Genomic DNA, 23714 nt, shown 5'->3' with positions numbered 1-23714 from the left:
AAAATAAAAGTTCAATGAAAAAGAAAATCATATCTTAAGGTTTGTTTTTCTTGGGGTATTCCAATATCTACAAGCCATTCCTTACAGAAGCCATCATGCACCCAAGCACTTAAAAGCAGTTCTTTCAAACATTCATAGTGAAATTGTCAAGATTTTTGAATTTGGTATAGGTAACAAAACATGGAAAAATCAAAGTGACAATATCACTCCTGCAAAACGCTAGTCATTGCTTTTACTCATAGCCAATTATAATAGGTTGGTCGTTCATGGGTTTCAATGATGGAGAATAAGAATACATGTACAGTACGTTATTAACATAGATGATCTACTGGTGAAGTATTTGAGTAAAATGTCCAAGCAATAAATAGTTGATTCATACAGGAAAAAATAAACAACCTATGGCAGGTGATATAATGACATTAATATTAACTGTATGTAAATTTACAATGATAACATGTACACACTTCACATACTTTACATCAAAACCCTTTCAGTTGCATGTTAACAAAATTAGAAGATTGCAAAATGACTGAACCGGTTTTTTATATTAATGTTGCTTGTCCCAATGTACAGCATTATGTTACATCTGTGCTTTCTTGATGTCCTTGGATCAATTTCACAAGGAGCATGGCAAGTCCTCTACCCAATAACTAGCAAACGTATCATCACTCTTATACAGGATTTACCTGCCCCTGTTATGATGCTGCGTTTGGACTTGCCATGCAATGAAACGGTTTGTGAAATCAACCCGTTTAAATTTCTGCACATTTAAAATTATTCTGTTGAGTTCTTTTCCACTTATAATATTCCAGATAAATTCTATGTTGCTTAACACTAGAGGTAGTTTAGCAGAAACTTGTACGGCAAGTGTGATGAAGACAAGTTGCTAGCTTTCGCAGCCAGCTGGTGGTGGAACACTGCTGACAAATGATTGAGGTAATTTCCTTTGAGTAAAACATCGAAAGATGCGAGATTGCTTGAATATTTTTTTATTTAAAAGTACAAGCAATGTGCTTATTCAAATTACTATCGACAATATTTAGGCTGTTTGCATTTTGAGTCAAAGCTGTTACCTCTATTTTTTTTGTTTAGTTTTCACATTCTCATGTTTGCTTTTTTCATTAAACGGAAAAGAAAAGTGCTTTTAAAATAAATTTTCAGGAAAATTATTTTCAAAATTAAACAAAACAAAACAAAAAAACCACAATAATTCTAAAACTTCTGTATTTCTCACAAACAGGCAGGCACATTTATGATAAACATTGTACACAATAATACATGTCACAGTAACAAATGATTCATTGACAATGTACCACTTGTGCATAGAAGTCACAAAATTACACCAAAGCCAAAACAAAAATATAAAATTTTGCTTTTAAGCTGTATCCAGCCAAAGGAAAAAACAATGTAACAAGTGACAAAGTGGTTGGTTACCATGGACAACTCATGTTAGGAAGTAGGAACCAATAGAAACGGCTACAAAGAAGCCATTTTGGTGCAGAATTTAACTGCTTAAGGGTTGAGTTGATTCACAAAGAAGAATCTGTTGATTCTAACAAATTCGCAGAACTTTTCAGTAGTCATGCATTTAAAAAACATGCAAGAATTAATTTTGATTCAAGAAAATCCTTTAACAGAATCCCATTTTGTGGAATTCTCGTCCTGCCCTACAAATGGCCTTGTAAAAAGATTCTATGAAGTCTCACAGATTTTGTTCCTTCATAGGATCAATTTCATGCCTTGGTGTCCACTATACACAACTTCTTTGCCCTTTTAAACTTATAATTTAGTACATTATACAAAATAGTACGAGCTGTCTCAAGTTTGAACTGGCTTTTAAATTTGCACTATTTACAATATTATTTACATATATACAATCAACAAAAAAATCTCAGCGTTCTACGATTTTTGTTATACCTCAGGACGGCTGATATTTTTTCCTCCAAACCCCTATATACATACAGGCATACATGTATTTGGCTGTGCCAAGCTCTTCTTGGCACTCCACAGACGATCTGAAAAGCAAGGAACAGCCAAATGTGTGCCACCCCTCCCACTCCAAAATTGATATCTTACAACATATTTTTTTATATTCAACTTTAACTCCAAAGGATAATAGTATCTACTTCTCCCAGAACTTGGTACAGTTGTAAATTTTTGATTTCTCTATGTTGTAAGCCATCAATTTTAGACAATTATTAATAACACCCCTAATGTACAGATTCACTCCCAAAAGAAATTGGGTGTGTTATTTGGCGAATCGGTGCTCAAATTTTTGGGTTGCTCTTCGCAATTTTTGGGTTTTGTAACTTTTTTGATTGCCAGAAGAACTGACATTTTTAAATATTTTTGTTTCCATCTCTGGACTTTATACAAATATGTTATTTTATACAAGTTGTAATATATAGCTGCTCACCACCAATACCATTTGGAATCGGATATATTGCATCGCTGTAATTATGTACCAAAATTGTAAGCTTACTTTTCCAACGATAATAAATATTTGTAGTTGAATGTAGAGGGATACAACTAGCTTTGAATGACTTCAGAGTTTTTTAGTTTTGTTGTTGAAAACATTATGCTATTTCCTAAGTTACCCTTTGTAAATATAGCACCTTTAAGGTAACTTCAAAGCATTGCATTTTTAAAATGTAGATGAAAAAACAACTTTATACACAAAGTGAGCGATGTAATGGTTTGGCCTGTACAATTTTTTTTGAACACGTAATATTCACATATCAACTGCTGTACTATAAATATCATATTTACAAAAATAAGCGTTTTCATTTTCAAAAAAAAAGTTACATCGCAGGAAAAATAACCATGTTGGGAAAGCAAGCTAATGGTAATGGTGAATAAGCATCAAAACAAAAGCACATTATGTACAATTTGGAAACATAAAGTTAACTTCTTTGAAATTAATTAATAAATACAGTGAGGATGCAAAAAAAATAAAAGTCCCAAACTGGGGAAAAAATTCCACTATATATGATACACTATACAGATTAGGCACATGTGCACCTAAAGATGGGCTTACACATTAAGTTACGTACAGTGTTCTTCGGTTTAAAGTTTGATTGCTATGTTTTATACATTTTTCTACTTTTTATTTCAATAAATTTCCCAAGTTTTCCTACGCTACACTACACTAACATCAGGCACGTCAGAGACAAGCTCATTCCAAAGTGGTCACTCTATGATATGTTAACGCGGCTGTGTACTCTAGCCATTGTTTCTTTCTCAAAATTGAGTTTTTATGATATGTTTGTACCTTGTTATGTTTTTTATAAATACAAGGAATGAAAATCCAGATTTGTAAACTCCAACTGCAATATTTTAAGGATTTTATTTCACTATTCCACTCGTGTTTGAAATTGAAAAGGAAAGAAAATCTTTGCTGTCCCAGCAAGGTACACGCGCACAACAACTCATCGCGTTATGTGTCGCGCAATTTGTTAACGCACAAATCGCGACGCTTATCTACATGCGTGGCGCATCTTATGGAAACACCACGGAAGCACTGATTTCACAAAAACCTAGTGGTCAAATGGCTCCGTTTTAGCTGATAAAATGTGGGTTTTTTCAAGTTCTTTCCCCGATTTAAATATCAAGTTATGAATGGATTTCGCTCAAACTTCTCAAGGGGCTGTGGATTTACCCGATGTTCACGTAATATAAGTTACAAAAAGCGAAAACTGTCGCATTCTCCTGCGAGATTCGATGAAAGTGCAAAATGTGACCACTTTAAACTTCAACGGCCATTATTTCAATGTTCATTTTCTCGGTAAAATGACGATTTAGGTACTACGATAACTCAATAAATACAGCATCTATAGGTAAGCAAATATGATCATCGTAAAAAGCATGATCGACTCAAGAAACAGTTTTCTCACTTTTTATATTTTGGTCTATTTCCGATTTTAGGCATCATTTTGTGCAAATAGGCGTTTTGAATTTTAAAAAGTTCATTTTGATGCCTTATATGGTCAATATCTCAAAAATAAGGCCAATATCAAAAAAATAAAAAACCGTTTTTGGAATGGAGCCTCAAGATTGAGCTAAAAACAAAATAAAATATTTTGGAAAGATTGTTTTTGTTATGATGTACCTAACAAATATTGCCAAAAACTCACTTTTTGTGATTTTCTTCAAAATTGTTGTTTTTACCCCAAATCTGTATTTATATTAAGATTTATTGATGTCTTGCCTTCATAAAAATGTATACTTTTATATGTTTTATGCGAATAATTACAAAGTTATTGCACTTTTACTACATGCATGTCTGAGAGTACACAGCCACCTTAACAACATAAGCAACACACAAAGTAGTGGACATATCACCTGTGAGGCTTTTAACTACTACATGTACATAAATCATTCTTTTTGTTTTTCTTAGGCATGCTTCTTACATATTGTTCCTTAATATGGTCTGTGGAACAAACTCATGGTTCTACAAAATGGGTAAAACCATTGTAAGATGAGCAGACTTTTTTTTAAATTTTTATAATTTTTTTGTAACATTTTTTAAAAACTTTTTTCAATTTTCAAGAAAATTAAACAGAACTTGTGCTCTTTGAGAGCAACCAACAGAACAGAAATAAATGAATGTCCCAATCTTTTTTTCTGCTTTTTTTGTTATTTAAATTCACCATTGTGGCGAGGTTTGCATTGCTTTTGCATCAAGTAGAACATTCACATCAAGCAACATGCTACACTGCATGATGCTTGTAACATAGAAATACACTTTTTCCTTGCTAAACTAACAATAAAATTCAAATGGATACTTAGATAGTGTCACACACGCAAGTATCAACAATGTATCATGACTTATTGCATGAGGAGTTCAAACCAAAACCTTGCTCTATGTATAAAACACAAATTTTTGGTTTACTAGGCGACTGTGAATGGTTCAAAAGCGTAAGCACACAACACATCCCTTAAAAATGAGTACGAATGGGAAAACTACTGACACTAACAAACGGGAAAACTACGTACACACTTCCAGTGGCGCTCCGCACCTGCAGTATAGGTTGGCCTAAAGCTCATCTTGGCCCTTACCTCTACTGCAAACGTAGTGGAAACAAGTCAGGAGCTTGTCCTTGGCAATTACCTCATGCCAGACATTTTTTGACTGAACCTCTCTTGGGAACAAATCTTCCACTGGGTCAACTCGGCAAGCTCAATATCCAAGTATCACGCAAGCTGGGTGAAAACGGCGAGATGAGGCTGGCATGCTACCAACAGAAACCATTCACAGTCGCTTACAATCCCCACAAGAAAACAATTATAATATTACCCCATAAAGTTGACATCTTGGTTATTTCCGGTCCTAGTTACAAAATGTATATTGCAAGTCGGCAGGTGGATTCAAGTCGCAGAACCTATATTGTCTATAAAATTTCAGCTAGATTTTGCATATTTTCATGTGGTTTCCACGGCTTGCATCAAGGCTCAACTTGGAAAAGTCTATACATCTAAGCACAGGGACCATCATTATGCAACTTCACCATCAGTAATTATCTGCAGAAGGAAAAGAATAAACAAAGCAGACCAAAACGAACAATTAGTTTCTGTTATGCAACCATTGCACACATATAACTGGACCATTTTCTACTTTCTTTTCAAAAGTTAAATTTATATGAACTCTAACATTTGAGCTGATTTTTTTTCACATGTATTGACAACTTACTGGTTTATAAGCTTTTCCTGGATTATGTTCATAGTTCATGGTAGTTGCTGTTTGTATATAACACTGGTCTTCTGTGGTCTTTCTGTAGACAGGGTTGTCAAAGTTCATTGTTCTCTTGTTATTGTTCATGTGTTTTCTGTGAGGGTGGAAAAAGCAAAGTACAATTAGTTAGCAATTTCAATATAAATGGGAAAATATTTCCATACATTTTACAACGATGAGCATGCTCCTCAAATTGTTATCTTAAGTGTGCTTCATTATTGTGCATGTTAAACATCAAGTTCCTAGCAGCATACTTGCCAACCCTAAAACCTCACAAATAGGGACAAAAAAGTCTGAAAATAGGGACATTCCTGAATTTCCTATACATTACTAGTCATATTTTTGCAAATAGGGACATGGTAAAATCGCTCTTGTATGCTTTTTGTTACAGTAAAAATAGGGACAGTCCCTGCTGCAAAAGTGGACATTTTCGTAATTTTGAGGGGGGGGTGGTGGGTGGCACCACTGGTTACTAAGCGCCCACAAGTTCTTGCTTTATTCAATTTATGTGTTGTTCTCCTAAAAATTTCAAAACATAGCTGTGATGTACTGCATGGTATAAGTGCTCGTTGTAAGCTTACCTCCATATAATGAATACAGCAATTGCAATGACGAAGATTACCAAGACGATGATGCCAATTACGACAGCAGCAATGATGGTCTTCTCTGAATTGTGAGCATTTGCAGCGACACCTGTTGGTTGTGTGGCCTTTTCTGGTGCTTTGGTGGGAGTAAGGGTGGTCATTGACAGGACTGGGTTCGGGGTTTGTCCACTGCAAGTGCGACTATCCTCCAGGAGCTCTTGACCACTAGGGCACAGGCAGGTGTACCGGGCGGATCTGTCAGAGATATGTGGGGCTACGACGCACAAGTATGAGCAGCCTCCGTTGTGTTTTCCACAGAAGTTTTCAGAAACTGCAATGACATAATTATATAGCAAAATGAAGAGTGAGCCACAAGAAGCTTATGAATTGAAATTATTACAAGTTTGACAACCATTCATATTTAGCAATGATTAACATGGTGGTTTGATATAATGCAATCTACTGATATACTCACAGTTGGATTGAATCAGTGGATGCATGACACGCAGGTTCATTGGGTTGTTAAGGTGTGTAAGCAAAGGCGTTCTGGAGGTGCCATCAAATTTATTTGCCTTCTGAATGGAAGCCTTCTCCCAGTCGGTCCAGTAAACCTGGTCTTCAAACACGGCAATCGAGAAGGGGTGAGGTAGTAAGGTGTTGGAGTTGATGATGGTTCGTCTGTTCATGCCATCAAAGTCGCAGCTACTGAGAGTGTGCATCTTGGCATCCACCCAGAAGAGGAGTTCTGAAAAGTAGTCAATGGCAAGACCGTTTGGCCACATCAGGTCTGTGTTGACGATGCTCTTTCGGCTACCAGCAACTCCATTCATACCAGCTTGCTCAATCTTTGGGTTCACACCCCAGTCTGTCCAGAACATGTATCTGCAGTTAACAAAATCAAAAAGCAGGACAAAGAAATTAATATAAATTTTTCTTAACATACATATATTGTAGGTTCCTCCAATCACAACTTGAAAGTTATTATTTTTGAACTGGACCCAGAATGTGCAGTTCTATATCAGTCTTGGTACGTAATGATTTGGTCTTGTGTATAAAATGCCAAGAAGATGCCAAATACCCCCCCCCCCCTCCACTGGTGACAAATGGAAGTGCAGCTTAAAGCTTTGTAGGTAGTGTTCATTGTTTTCATAGGGCCTGATAAGAAAAGATGTAACGGACTTCTATTTGGAAGTAACTCCTGGGCTATGCATGCTTTGTATTTGAACAAGTTTATAACAATAAAATAGGCCAACTCAGACACCTTTAAATTCGTTTGAGTGTTGTGCTTTGCAATACATCAAGTTTTAAGAGTATTATCAAGTGCAACCAAATTTCTTCTTCTCCGACAGTCAAAACTTAATCACTTACCCAGTTCGTGGGTCAACAACAATTGCTCTAGGTTCATCCAAACCATCATCGATGATCACACTGTATTTTGAACCATCCAGATTCGATACGCTGATAGTATCCATTCCTGTATCTGTCCAGTAAAGGTTACCATGGATCCAGTCAACAGCAATTCCGTCAGCAGTGTCCACATTCACCTCTGAATGGATGACTACGCCGTCGCCGCTGTCATTTTGAATGTGACCTCTGTGAGGATACAAAAACAAAATGCAAAATATTTGTAACTTGATTATCTATACCCTTGTCATGATTTTTTTTTAAAGCGTTGCTACTCATTAGAAATCAGCTCAAATTTGAGAATGATGATATAAAATAAATTATATACCTTTGAATTTGCTCTTCTGCTACATCAGTCCAATACACACTGTGGCTATCTATGTGAAAGTCAAGGGCCACAGCACTTCTTAGGTTACCAAAAAGCTGGCGATACTCATTGGTGGCGACATCAACCTGCCTGATATCATAACGATTGGCGAAGATGACCAGTGGGTTGGGACCAGTAGCTTTGCAGGTCTTGTTGTGTCCCAAAAGGAATCCTTCCTTGCACTTGCAGATGTAGCCACCAGCAGTGTTATGGCATTCCTGGCTGCAGGGTGGAGGAGACTGTTTGCACTCATTGATGTCCTCGCATGTTCGGTTATCTTTTCCGAGCTTATATCCAGACCTACAGCTGCAGTAGTAGCCGCTGGGAAGGTTGTGGCAGTTGTGAGCACATTCACCGTTGTTCGTTTGACATTCGTCGGTGCTGCAGACTCCGCTCAGTGGTTCATCAGCCCAGTCACCACAATCGTTATTACCGTCACAGACTTTGCTCAACTCGATGCAGTCACCTCTGTTGCAATGGAAGTGTGTCTTGCTATTGCATTCCGCTGGTGGAGCTGTAACACAAAAAATATAAAAAGACACCCAATTATTATTCGGGTTCAATTCAACATATTCAGAAACAAAAGATAGTGGTTAAACTCTCCGCACTTCATAATCATTTAGATCTTTTTTAAGACTTATATCCAAATCAATCCCTTGTTAGTGTTAATTAGATTACTTACGATCACAGTGTGCTTCATCTGACCCATCAGTGCAGTCTCGGACGCCATTGCATTCTTTGGTCCCGTCCACACACTCGCCGTTGTTGCAGGTATAGTGATAACTTCCACAGGTTGCTGTATGGCAATCTGGGCCTTCGTCTGAGCCATCGGGGCAGTCACTGTCGCCATCACACTGCCAAGATGTATGGATACAATCCCCATTGCTACACATGAATTCCCGGTTGCCGCAAGCATTCGGTGGTTCTGTTCCGCACCGTTCTACAGATTCATCGGCTCCATCTTTGCAATCGTAGTCTCCATCACACGTCCAACGGTCTGGGATGCACGTGCTGGTTTCCGGACACATAAAGTCCCCAGAAGCGCAGGTTGGTGATGGGCAGTCCGCCTCATCTGAATTATCGCCGCAGTCATCTTCCTGATCACAATGCCATCTGAGAGTGATGCACTTTCCGTTGCCACAGGTGAATTCATCAGCGCGACATGTTAGATTATGACAATTCTCTTCATCAGCTCCGTTGGGGCAGTCTGCATCATGATCGCATTTCCAAGATGGTGGGATGCACGGGTCACCATTTCCACACGAAAATTGATCTGGTCGGCATGTTCTCTCAGCTGCAAGACACAAACGAAAAAAATGTATACAAATTTAGTGACATCTCATACCACCTTGGAGCTATAATCTTTTTCTAAGAAGAGTCCATGTTTAAAACATTAGTGATCATGACCTTTATACAAAATAATATACAATCTGCTGCAAAAGGAAGGGCACATTCCAAGGTTATTGGCCCCTAAATTCACCACTAGTTTCCCCAGGCGCTCATAGTACATTCATCTAATAGATTCATGAGGGAATGCATAGTACTGGGCCAAAGGAGATCACACTTTCAAACCTTTGCACATCAAGATATTTTTAAACATGTTCTCTCATCAAATAAATGCAGTACATGTAATTAAGTTAGATGAGAACTTTACAATTAAAATAGTAAGCCAAGATAAGTCAGATCCCCACAATCAAGATGGGAAAACTGGTCACAAATCAGTGGCATAGCTTTACGTATGTTGAGTCACGTTCAGTCATAAGTTCATCCACTGCTTTACAGGAAACTGTCATAGCAGGTGTGAGGCCACCAGGTCCTGCCACTAGGGGCAGAGTTAACCAGCCTGGAATCTGCTTGTAAAAATACTGCTGGTATTATCATCCAGTTTTAACAAAATGCAAGAAGATTCCCTCCCATTTTATACATGTATGTAGGCAATGTTGTGAGAAAAAGTGCATTGTCATCTGAATTCCACCAGACAGGAAAGTAGCACTGGACCTTTCTCAAATCAAATATTTACCCCTTTCAGATTGTGGTGCCTTTTTTTAGAACATACATTGTAGGCCTACAATGTCCACTCGAGCCAGGCTTTTATGTGTAGTATGGGGGGCAACATTTGAATTTCGTTTGCACACTAATGAGCTACATGTAGGGACAGTGTTCGATTTACCTGGATTAGCGTAGCAAAATGCTACTCACAATTTTGTAATTGCTACTCAAATCTGAAAGTGAGTAGCATTTTTTTGCTACACACATAAAAATATCTGAAAATCGATCACTGGCCACTGACTTGAACTGAAAATGGAACATTCAGGATTAGCATGTTGCAAAATGCTACTCACAATTTTGGAATTGCTACTCAAATCTGAAAGTGAGTAGCATTCTTTGCTACACAAAAAAATATACGAAAATCGATCACTGTGTAGGGAAAGAAAAATTGCCCCATTGATATGTAAAAAAATCTGATTTGCCCGACTCAAATTCCCATACCCCCTGAAAATCTAATAGTGCATCCCTAATAAAATTAGACATTTGTTCGCATTAGCCTACTACATCATGTACATTAATGTACTATTAAAATTCCTTCAAATCATTTCAAAACATTGAACAGCCATGCTTGACTGGTGGTTCAATAAGCCTGTCTGGAGAGCATGCAAATCATTTGGTCTCGAGTCTGTTCGCACCAAACCATGCCATGCTGAAATAGCTGGTTAGATATCTGACATTAAGCTGCACTTAAATATGTGTAATTCCAAATCTTGGGTGATTTTTCTTGAAAACATTGATAAAATAATTCCTCTTGCACCACTCCCTCCCCCATGGACCAATCAACAGGTATGCTAAGCAAAAGGAAATTTAACCATACCATACCATTTATGACGTGTACTAGTTAGTACTATGACTTCTACTTCTGCATTTTCCTCCATTAGCATAACAAACATTTGAACAGTACCCACAACGTTTTGGTTCAGTTCAGCAAGCAAGCTCAAAAAAAAAAAAAAAAAAAAAAAAGCATGGCTATTCATGAAAAGCCCTGCAAGTTGGTATTGAAAAGTCAAAGCCACATGATACCATTGAGAACCACAATAAACCTATTCAATTTAATTTCCTCAGTACCCTCCCTATTCACCACTTCAGGCATTTATTCCGCACCAATACACTTGCTTGCCAACTCTGTGAACTCTTTCCAAATGGGTGGTATGGGCAAAATCAGTTCATACAATGTATGCACAGGTTTGTATTCAAGTAAACTTTGAACATGATTAATTTTTTTCTACAATCATGTTGGATAATTTTGACTATCTAGATTTTTATTTCCATGATCAGTGCAGAGGACCAAGTCTTCTCTCTCCAGTAAAATACAAAGGCTTTTAAAAAGAGGTCAGATTTATTTGAAACAAAATGGGTGACAAATTCTTACTAATTTAACAAATTACTTAACCCACTGAGTGAGTGAACTGACAAACGGAAATGAAATCATTAACTGAATTTGAAGACAGCAGTTGAATAGCAGAACTCTCAAGATCAACATTACTAGTGTATTTATAAATTTATACATGAAGGCCTAAATCATCACTAAATTCACTGTACAAAATGTAGAACTTTGCAAATCAAGTTTTCAGAAGACAGCGGTACATTGCGCGCAGCACTTGTACACACTGTTTTCCGAATGTTTCTGATGTTATATAAAGGTCTATGAAGTTGCAGAGGCTAGCATTTGTTACACTCATTCCAATCAGGCATGAAAAGGAAACCAACACTTTCCATTTTCTCAGAACTTAATTGAGCAAACAAGTCCATTTCCTCCCTTCCTCTGTTTAATACCAAAAGCAATTTCTAAAACCAAAACTTCAATTGAGACCCAGAGAGTGATTTTCATCATCACTTCAGGGCAAAGGAAAAGTTCAAGGTATGGCAGCACCTTCCTGAATTGGTATGGTAATCATCAATGTTTCAAAACTTTCATTCACTTCATCCATCCAGTTCAGTGATTCAAGTTCCACTTTGGCTAAACCAAGGTAAAAATCTAGGTGAAAACTTTTGAGAAATGTACATTGTAGGGCTTAGTACATCCATGCATATACTGTAGAGCAAGATACTGAAGAAAAAAATCCTCAGTTTGCTTTATTTCAACTCAAGAAATGGTTCTACATTGTAGATGAAAAGGAGCATACAGTACACCTAATCCACATAGTTTCATGATTTTCTAGATCATTACATTCCTTGAATGATTTAATGTGGGCTAAGGTTTTCTAATTACTTTCTTTCAAAAAAAACTAAAATTCCTTAAGACCTATTTAAAAAGCCAATCCATACACTTTAAAATTTAAATAATGATTTTCATATTTTGGGATCATCTACTAGCCAGGCATTCTTTTACAGGCCACTGTACTGTATGGAAGCTTTCTTTTGCAGTTATTGATCACTCTTGCCATGCCTATTGATCCACAATGAACGCTAATTCTTTGAAAGAACCTCTGGCCTTTGTTCCCTCACAAAAGCCACCCATTTTTCCATGGGCTTATAGGGCCAATGTCCTAAGGAAAGTAAATCAGACAGGGATTTATTCAGTGGTCATCATACCATGCATTCTGCACCAAGTTGGCTCAGAGCCAGATCCTTTACCTAAGCTTTATTTGATCAGGAGACTATGTGGTGAATAGCGGTGGAATTTCCCATGTTACCTTGCGCACAAAGTGATTCAGCACAATACTGCTGTCTGGCTGGCGGAGCAGGCATTATTTGTCTGCTCCAATATTAAATGCGTTTCAGTTGGCATAGGACTTTTGGTAGTCATTTTCTACGTGCCTGGCACACCCAAGTCCCATGTTTTAAGCAAATAGGAATAGGTAATACTAGATTTGACCATAGTTATGGTTTAACATTGCATTAAATTTTAGGAAAATTTAATTGAAGGCATCTCAAATTGGTATGATCTCAAATTACTCTCAACTACTGAAATTTTCTTCAGTTTTGGATGGAAACTTCATATTTTGAGATACATATCCATGATAGGAACTGCTTCAACATCTGTTTTGACGAAGTTCTATGAAAAAGAGTTACACAATCAGTTGCCTCAAGCTTTGTGCTTGGGGCATGTGATGCCATACAAATCCCCTACTTGATTCTTGAACCAGACACTGGTCCATGTTATCAAATTATAACCCCAGCAGAATCAATCTCTCCCTGCATGAAGTAGCTACCTCCAAGTTCGAAATCCTTCAAAGGTTATGTGAATTTTCAAGGGAGATTTTGGTTGGCATTCCATGCATACCCAATGGGTGCCAGTGGAGGAGGTGGGTCCTATCCATACAATGTTATCTTTAGTAAAATGCCATCCATTTTGACCAAGTTACAGGACAATTTAGGCCTATAAATTTGGATGCACTTGTATGTCCATGACCTCATTTTCAGTGGACTAAAAATGCCAACTACATGTATCAAATCAGTTCCAATTCCAATGGACTCTTTACTATAAAATCATGGACTGTGATAAAATACTACAAATTTACTCTGACCATTAATAATATCAGTTTCTGGGTAACTAACTTAATTATATTATATCCCTGAGCCAGGCCTCTTTGACTTTTGATTGGTTGATCAGTGGGCGTGTATTAGAGGTCACCGGCAGTTCAGCTCACTATAGGTTTACATCACACCATTCCCACCGCATGGCATGTTTTGTAAAATCAAGGATACGAGATAAAACCAGCCAACGAAGCAAGCAATCAAGCAAGAGCGGGTAACACCATGAATGAATCACACCACTCTTACTTCCTCAGCAGTGCCACACTGTGTGAACTATATGGCAGGTTTAGCATTTCTGTACAAGTCAAAGGTTCTGTTTGGGGGGGGGGTGCTATCTGTTCAGTGTTGACATTTTGAAGTTAAACTGTATGAAGAGTCAGAGCAATTTGCAAGATCCTCGGAGATGCTAGAACTAGAAGACAAAAATTATGTACAAAACGGGGACACTTACTGCACTTGTCAGGAGATTCGTCCGAGCCGTCTGGGCAATCAATGTCGTCGTCACACTGCCACCTTCCTGGGATGCAAGTTTTGTCACCACACTCAAATTCTGTTGAACTGCAGGTTCTTGCAGCTGTATCAAAAACAAAAATGGGTCATAATTGTTAGTATTTAAGAAATGTCCTCCAATTATGAATCAGAATTTGCAAAAATGTCAATATTTTTCACTTTTACTACAACACAAGGCCATCCACTTGAACGTGCTGAATACTTCTTTACAACCTCTGACCTTACTTCCATGCTCTGACATTAAATGTTACCAATACCTGTATAAAGGTAAAATTATAAGGTCATTTAGCATAAAAGCCCAGGGACAATTGGCAACATTCCATCAATACACCTTGTTTGGTTTGCATTTGGAACATAACATTTCCCACACTACACAACTGATGTAAGTCAGTGGTTTTGGGGCATTACAAATATTATGAGTAAACAAATGCTGCCGTTTGGTAAAAAGGACAACCACATTAATGCTGCCGATTGGTAAAAAGGACAAGCACATTAATTATTTCCCGCCACACGTATTGATTAGTATGATCACGTTGTGATTAGACATGAAACATTAATGTAGGAATGTTACACACACTTTTGATCAGACATAATATCATGTGAATCAATTATTTACTATAACATTCATCAATGATAAGAATCAATATCACAACAGTGGAGACGGAATATAGAACATCAAAACAATAACAAAGCAGATCCCATGTGCATAGATCACTTTTTCATCCCCCTACTGGATACATGTCACCTGCTGTGCTCCTGTGTAATTAAAACCTGCTAATGAAAGGACAAAACGTAACAATAACAAACACACCTGGCATCCACATTGTACAAATTAATACATTTTGCTGGCCGGATGTGTAATCCTGTACAAAAGTGCCATCATTTACTTTTCCCATTATTTTTTAATTTTGCAATTTTTTTTCTTCAAATCAGGGGTGCCACTAACCTGAACTTGGGTCCAGGACCCCCAATTGTCACCAATTTGACCCCACAATTTTTAACTTCTCTTGCAGTAAAGAGCCTATATAATTTAATTTACACACCCTGATTACAAACTCCCGTCTTTATACAATGTATAATATTAATAGCATTCAGTCTGGTGATACTCTGATCATACTGGTATCATAAAATTGAAATAAATTACCTATTTACTATACATATTATTAGCGTTAGCTATGCAACCAATTTCAAGCATTTCCATGCCACACCCACTCAAATACAAATTGAGTACAAGGACTTCAATGGCAATTATATGAATGGGGATCATGCAAATTTGGAATCAGACCATACAGAACTGACAAAGTATTGGCTCAGGTATGACCGTGAGACAGGAGCTGTAGGGCACTTGCCACTGTGTGAAAGTAACGGCAAATTAAAATTTGACATTTTTGAAATAGTTAACCAAATTCTTTAGCTTTTCATACAAATACTATTACTACGGTACTTCCATGCTGAAAGTTAAATTTATGTTGCCCATCAATCAAAGATTTGTATTCTGTATTAATATTATTTATGGTACTTAAAATAGCATGTTTTGCAACTTTTTGTTGGTATTAATATAAAACTTCTCTAATATCACACAAAAATTGCAGGGGAAAAACTGCCAACTTTATTTTTGTAAAAAATACAAAATAACAATGTTTAGAGATTTTGGCATCTCAAATGCAGGAAAGTTTAATACTGTTCTACAGGTAAACTAGAGTTGCATCAACCTAGAATCAAACTTGTGTAATAATTTGGAGAGGCCTACAAAATTGGGAGATAATCCCAAAATTTGAACTGCTATTGATTAGATCATATTTTAATGGTCTTTATTTATCCTCCTTGATGTTCTTTATAAAACCCTCTCACCACAAGACTATTATTATTATATCCCTTCTACAGTCTATGCTCTCACAATATCTGCACAAAGAAATAAAGGTTCTTTAAACAGGCCTGGCTCCAAAATGTTGTCCCAAACAAGAACTTGAAAGATGAAAATCATGGGTGGTAGACCGTATAATGAATAAACAGCTACTTGAAAACTTGAGCCTTTCATGTTCCTCCTTCAAACTCTTTACAAACAAGATAAAGCTCAAGTGTGATTACCAACTCAATACCCTCAAGAATGCATTTTTAAGCCTTTAAACACACCAATTGTAGTAGGATTGATCCTCTTTAAACCTGTGATGCCAATTTTACCTGGAACTTTAACTTTGACAATCAATTGAACAAAATTACAAAAATATGTCAAAATGTTGACCAGTGCAAATGGTTTAGAAGTGAACTTTTATGGTCTGTTTAAATCGGAATCTTTGCTGCGAAGCCTGAATGAAGCCAATATTTATATTGCTTATTAATTGATAGTAAACAGTACAATCTTTCAGTTATCAATCTTAACTCAAACATGCTTTATCTCTGAACAAGTAGATCCAACTGTCCAAACATCAGTATCTTTTTACAAACATAATTAATGACCAGATGAGATCTTGTGATATTCAAGGAGCATCCTCTTTTTAAATTTTATGACATTTTCAAATAGATATCCACGAAACTCAAAAAATATCAGTTGATTCTGCAATTGTGAGTTTATGCACAATTATGTGACTAGTATTATGGGGATACAGACAAATTGTGAATCTTCTCCCCCCCCCCTCTTATTTGCCCAGGCACTATTTATTTTACCTTTTCAAAAATAATTCAACCTGATCACAAACTTTCTAAAAATAAAACTTTGGTTTCCTTAGTTAGTGATGATATTTTGGGATACAATGACCAAGCAGCCAGGTCATATAACACGGGGGGGGAAAAAGCTAAGTTCGTTCATGCCAATTTGTCATCTAACTAGTTTCCGGATTTAGTTCTATTTTAAGATGGAGCCATCTTGAAATAATTTCCCATGGGTAGAAATAACCAAACATGTGTCTCTGCATGTGCTTTTGTCTATTTTTTTTTCTTGGACATTTTCAGTTTATTCACAATACAATTTTCAAAAGTGGTAAAATTTTAAATCCTATTTTACATGCTCATAATTTTTTTCTTCTCCAACTATGTTGGCAAGTTGTATTGACGTCATCAATCCCATTGACTACACCTTTACAAATAATTTGGCAAAGTAAACATTCGGTTTGGCCTGTGCCTCAAATAGAATTAATCAGACACTTGAAATATCCAGCATTTCTTCAAGAGTTTAAATATGGAAATGTCTTCATCATGGAAGCAATTATACTACCCCTAAATATCCCTCTAGTTTGAATTCAATGTTTTGGGGTGCACTTCAAACATTTTCTGTTCATGAACTTCACAATATGAGGAAATAAAAATATTCTTGGGTTTGCTAAATATGGTTTCTGTTGATGGAGGCCTGATAAATTGTAATAAAATAATAAACCAAAGCACAAGACCCCCCCCCCCATATTTTTTATTCCCATGTGAATCGGAATTTCGGATAAGTAAACAAACCCTCAAAATCAAAACATTGCCAATTTTACGTTGCCCTGCTCATTAAATTCATATAATGAATATTGAATACATACGGGTTTTTATGCAAATAGCCCATCCCCCGAATCAGGACATCTGATTGGTTCTCACGCCGATCATGTCATGAGTAAGGCACTGATATGAATATTCATATCCCAGTCATTTTGGCGGTCCAAGTGCGTCAGTGTAACGGCAGCCAATCAGGGCCCCGGAAAACGGCCACACACTCCAAGCAAACATCAACACTGAAAATTTTTACTACGACTCCCACGGCCACGCCGGTTAAAAATAATTAACCAATTCCATAACATTTTGTTCCAAATATGACTGTCGATTTCCCTATTAATTTTACCAACTTCAACATTATGATTCAAACACAAAATACACACGACATTATTAATCAAGATAATATATAAAACAGTGAATTTTGAAATAGCAAGATGGAATGCGAAAAGGTTTTGAATTGAAATGTCTTGTTTTGGTTTTTGCGAAAAGGGCGTGTGATTTTCATCGTGATTGTGTGGGCGATAGTAGCCTTGTATTTAAAAAAACCAAACACAACAAATCAACCAACAGATTTTCTGACATATTTTGTACTAAAATTTCGACAATCTACGCACAATTTATGTAGTAATATTGCTGTTATATGCTCCTTCGCGCAAGTCAATCGCCACGCCTTGTCTGTCTGGTTCATCATGTCATCAAATATGGCGAATCTCAACAACAGCCGGCAAGCCGGCCGGCGAGGCGAAATGTTATCGTACAGGGAAACATGAAACAATTACTAAAATACAATCATAATACTTACGACAACTTTGCTCGTCACTATTATCCCCACAATCGTCTTCGTTATCACAATGCCAAAGTTTAGGAATGCATCTACCGTTACCGCATCTGAACTGATCAACTCCGCATTGACCTAAAATAAGGAAAACATAACATGATAAGAAAGACGGCTTCAATTTTGATGCAACTACATCGCTATTGAGTGGTAAAAAACAAGTAAAAATAAGCAATATTGCGCTTTCAATTAGAGAAAAGTATTATCTGGATTGATTTCATCCATAAAATGGAAGCAATTCACCACGTCTTGAGACATTTATTAGCGATTTACAGATCGAATGTCCAATGTTTTGGTTTTGTCTACGAACCAAAACACGTGGTAAAGTCGAACAGACGTTTGTTTCAAAATTAACAAATTATGATCCAGATATGATGTACACATTACTCAAAACCGGAACTGTAGACAGTAAGGAAGTACATTAGATCAAAAAATACTAAATCTGAAAAGAAATAAAGACATAGCGTGACAAAACATGAGGCCATATTTTCCTTGTACCGATTCATTGAAGCGTGCCAACCAAAAGGCAAGAAGGCTCGTCATGGCCATGATGGCGGCGGGACCAAAACACAAACCAAAACAATGATCAAAACTCACCTTTTACTTCAATAAAACACAATCCAAACAGCACTAAAACTGTTATGGAAAGTATCCGTGGTGTTAGCTCCATGTGAATAAATCCAATAGTTATATTTCCTTTTAAAATCGCCTGTTTTTAGGGTGAAAATGTATGCTTGTATTCCGAGTTAGTTTTCCACGTTCGTAGTGTGTCGTAGTTTTCGTTTTCTGAATGCATTTACAACCGGCAAATAGTGCGTACGCATAGTTTTGTGATTTGCATAATTGATGTATGCATGACGTCGCATCGAACCATTCCTTCCGCGGCAAATCGGTCTATGCCTTGGCCTCGTGCCAAAATCCCAGACGAGTCAGGGGGTGGGACTACTTCATGATTGTGGGAACTTTTATTTCCGGTTTTGATAGTTTGTTTATAAACAAAGCTGTCACGTGCTCTACGAACGCTCAAAACATGAACTTAGAAGGTATTGCACGCGGCAATGAATCCAAGTAAAAGTGTATTTACCTAGGTGGGTTTACACCCACCTAGGTATTCTTTTTTAGTCCATTCCTTCCGCTGGCAACAGAGACTCAGAGAGGGTTAAAGTATGAAACCCAAGTTGATGTCATGGAAAATTGTTTTGCCTTTGTTTACTAGAGGCTGTTCCTCTGTGGTAATAGTGTGTGTTAGAACCTGTGAGGGTTAATATTGTGGGCAGTCTCGGTGTGACTTGCAAAGAAAGTTTAGTAAAACCATAAATAACTGATGGCACCTCTGGGATAGCTGCTATGAGGAAAGTGGAATTTGTTTTTGTAATTCTTTAACATGTCTAACATCTGATGTTTGTTTGCAGCAGCTATTATCATGATGATGCTCAAATTGTTGAAGCCGATTCAAGTGATTTAATGCTTGTGGGTGACAGTTTGGAATTATGTGCTGTGGTCCAGCTTTCTGAAAATAAGGACAAAATAACTTGTTGCAAGTATTTGTTCTTTGCTGTAGCTACTTCAATAGCTTTTCAGTCAGTGCCCCAAACATTTGTAGATTGGTTTTTGTTTTGGTTTCTAAAATTTAAAGATGTCTTTTCCAAAATTGCACATATTTGCTAACAAATCGCGGCTTTGCAGCAATTGCAGGCATACTTGTAGTATGTCTTTTTGAATTTGTACTCATTTTGTGGGACAGGGACAAATAGCATAATTTTGAGGTTTACTAAATACTTGCTAGCCCAGCCAGGGTACAATGACATGAACGATCTAGACCCAGGGTCTTTGATGTGAAAATAATGGCATATCCAGTGGAGTAGTTTTCACTTGGAAAATGTGTTTATACCCTCTATATCACTGAATCATGAAAAAAAATAATAATACAAATTCATGTAGGCCTATACAAAATGTCCCAATTGAAAAATCTTGTACAGATAGGCCTAATACTGATATCAGAGACATGGCACACTAATTACCTAGGTGGGTTTACACAAACCTAGGTATTAGAATCAGTCGTGTTGTACTTCCGCTGGCAACAGAGACTCACCTATCATGGCCCAGTTCTTGAACCCCAATATATTTGTATATTCATTGAATAACCTTTGACAAATTTGGGTACAAAAAACTCATACTCTGTAACAAATTCAAAATGCTATGTCACTTGCACATATAATCATGGAAGTATACTATATAGTGGGCATGGTCAGAACAGAGATCAAAAGTAGAATCAGACTTGCAGCTGGAAGTTGATTCCCAATTGGAGTAATAAAACCACCCCTTGCTGCAACCCAGTCACAACTCTAATTTCACTGACCTCCAAGCAGGTGATGTCAGCCACTTACTCCGATTTCACCATTCAGAAGTTCACTGGCGGTTGTCATGGTTGTTGTGGATATTATAATAATGTGCAGATGATGAGCATTGATCATGTTGATTACCTAGCTGGGGATTTACAACCCCCCCACCGAGCTAGGTACTGTTTTGCTATTCGATCTTTCTTACCTATCTGGGAGGTTTACAACCCCCGAGCTAGGTACTGTTTTGCTATCCAATCTTTCTTTTTCTTCTTCTTTCTGACAATAACTTCAAATTGCTTCTCCTCCTACATGTAATTGAGGTCAAAGGTCATTAAGAGGGCATTTCCGGTATTTAACCAAATACCTTCAAACTGCTTCTTCTGTCACATATTATATATATAGTACAATGATGTCATTTGCATATATGTGACTCCTCGCCACAACTGAGCCCGGATGTCGCCAATCATCATTTTTGAGATATTCAACCAAAATATTCTGCTTGAAATTAGCTTTAAAATGATGTATATCATGTCTATAGTACTTGACATTTAAGTAGTGAAAATCAATAAAACAGTCAATAAATCCTTTCTTTCCTATTGTTTATTGTTAAGTTCGATGGAGCATATCTCAATAGTGGCACTGGCGACATCCGGGCTCAGTTGTGGCGAGGAGTCACATATATGCATCGGCTATACCACACGCCTATAACTTGAAAAAAGAATTGGGGTCAAAGGTCATTAAGGGGTAAAATCTTACAATTGTATTATCTGGATATCTGTAAGGGGTATGGGGCTCAAAGTCGGTGACGACAAATCTCATGACCAGGGAACGTTTTGCAGGGGTCAGGGCAAAGGTCATGCAGATGTGAAATTTTAGGAGTGCATTTCCTGTACATCTGTAAGGAGTACGGGGCTCAAACTTTGTGACAAAAAACTTAATGATCAGGGGAACATTTTGGGTCAAAGGTTATCTGGGGTTAAATCTTAGAATTCACTTTCTGGATACCTGCAAGGGGTATGGGGCTCAAATTCAGTGACAACAAATCTCATGATCAGGGGAACATTTTGCAGGGGTCAGGTCAAAGGTCGTATAGAGGTCAAATCTTAAAATGTCTTTTCTGGACATCTGTAAGGGGTACAGGACTCAAACTCGGTGACAACAAACTTGATGACCACGGAAACATTTTTGAACATTTTGCAGGGGTCAGGTCAAAGGTCATCTGGGGTCAAATTTTAAAATTGCATTTTCTGGACATCCGTAAGGAGAAAGGGACTCAAACTCGGTGACAACAAACAACATGACCAGGGGAAAATTTTTGGAAAATTTTGCAGGGGTCAGATACCTCCACAACACCAACACGCCCCACCTAGGTTTGTGGTCTATGACCATCATTTGCCACTAGTTTAATATTATGTTTTATTTTTGGAGCTGTGAAGATTTATTTCTTCAAAAAACAAAGGTTTGGTTTTAATTAATTCTGTGTGACTAATTGTGTGATCTACGAACAACTGGTATAATAAAATATGACTCATGCGACTTTATTTATTTATTTATTTATTTATTTATTTATTTATTTATTTATTTATTTATTTATTTATTTATTTATTTATTTATTTACTGACTCATTTATTTATCCTATTTATTTATTTTATAAATTTATTTATTTATTTTGTAAATTTATTTTTGTTTATTTTATAAGTTTATAAATTTATTTATTTATTTATTTTATTTATTTATTTATTTATTTATTTATTTATTTATTTATTTATTTATTTATTTATTTATTTATTTATTTATTTATTTATTTATTTATTTATTTTATTTATTTATTTACTGATTCATTTATTTAATATTTATTTTTTTTACTTTATCTATTTATTTAAAATTTATTTTATAAATTCATTTATCTATTTTATTTATTTATTTATTTATTTATTCATTTAAACAGAGTATAAAATAAATCATGTTTCTCGTCCTCTCCGTTTCCTTTTTTGAAGCTGCTTCATTTAATTTTTTCTTATTTATTTATTTATTTATTTATTTATTTATTTATTTATTTATTTATTTATTTATTTATTCTATCTAATTATTTTTGTTTTGCATGTTAAATAAATAAATAAATAACTAAATAACTATCTAAATAAATAAATAAATAAATAAATAAATAAATAAATAAATAAATACATAAATAAATAAATAAATAAATAAATAAATAAATAAATAAATAAATAAATAGGCCCCTAAATAAATTAAAAAATAACTAAATAAATAAATAGGCCTAAATAAAATAAAATATATAAATTCAGCAATCAATCAATAAGACCGAGTAAAAAATGAGACATGTTCCTCGTCCGCTCCTTTTTCCTTTTTGATGCCGCTTCGAGTTTTATTATTTTTTTTAATTCATGCAGTTATAAGTTCTAAAGAAGTAGTAGTATGAGATGCTTTTTATAGTCTTTCTAATACAAGAAAACTTAAAAGTCTGGAAGATAATGTGATCCTTAGTAGGGGACCTGCCAGCTACCAGAACAATAAAATCGTTACGGTAGTACAGGGCCACTGATATTTACACATATTTTGCGATATTTTGATAATAAAAAAAAAAATAGAAAGCACCTCCTCCTCTTCTTTTTTAACTTTAACCCTGACGAGAAACATGGTTTCATTTTTACTCATATTGGATGAATTATAAATAAACAAATCACCAAGTACATTCTTCAGACTGTTCCTGCTCTTCATACGCATGCGCGTATTTTTTTTTGGGGGGGGGCTTTGGGGCGCCAGCCCCCCGGGGTAAAAGCAGGGGGCGGCAAAAACGAAGGGGCGGCGGAAGAAGAAGGGGCGGCAAAAACAGGGGCGGCAAAAACGAAGGGGCGGCAAAACGAATTAGCAAAGAAAAAAATTGAAAAAGCATAGGGCGCTAGCGGCAGCTGAAATCCTTTTTTTT

The 23714-nt window shown here is 36.3% G+C and overlaps 1 protein-coding gene across 1 annotated transcript; it reads right to left on the bottom strand.

The window, feature by feature from the left end:
- Nucleotides 1-4335: 4335 nt before the first annotated feature.
- Nucleotides 4336-19239, bottom strand: LOC140141502 (low-density lipoprotein receptor-like). Its single transcript, XM_072163387.1, has 10 exons — nt 19023-19239; nt 18393-18503; nt 14067-14189; nt 8769-9380; nt 8048-8600; nt 7684-7908; nt 6791-7197; nt 6313-6646; nt 5690-5825; nt 4336-5520 (listed from the first exon to the last, which is right to left on the bottom strand). Exons 1-10 carry the CDS (start codon nt 19093-19095, stop codon nt 5494-5496), a joined length of 2601 nt encoding a protein of 866 aa, XP_072019488.1. The 5' UTR covers nt 19096-19239; the 3' UTR covers nt 4336-5493.
- Nucleotides 19240-23714: the final 4475 nt, after the last annotated feature.

Source organism: Amphiura filiformis, chromosome 19 (genome assembly GCF_039555335.1).
Source record: "Amphiura filiformis chromosome 19, Afil_fr2py, whole genome shotgun sequence".
Taxonomy (NCBI): domain Eukaryota; kingdom Metazoa; phylum Echinodermata; class Ophiuroidea; order Amphilepidida; family Amphiuridae; genus Amphiura; species Amphiura filiformis.
The sequence above is the reverse complement of the archived record's forward strand: the minus strand, read 5'-3'. Positions and strand labels throughout refer to the sequence as shown.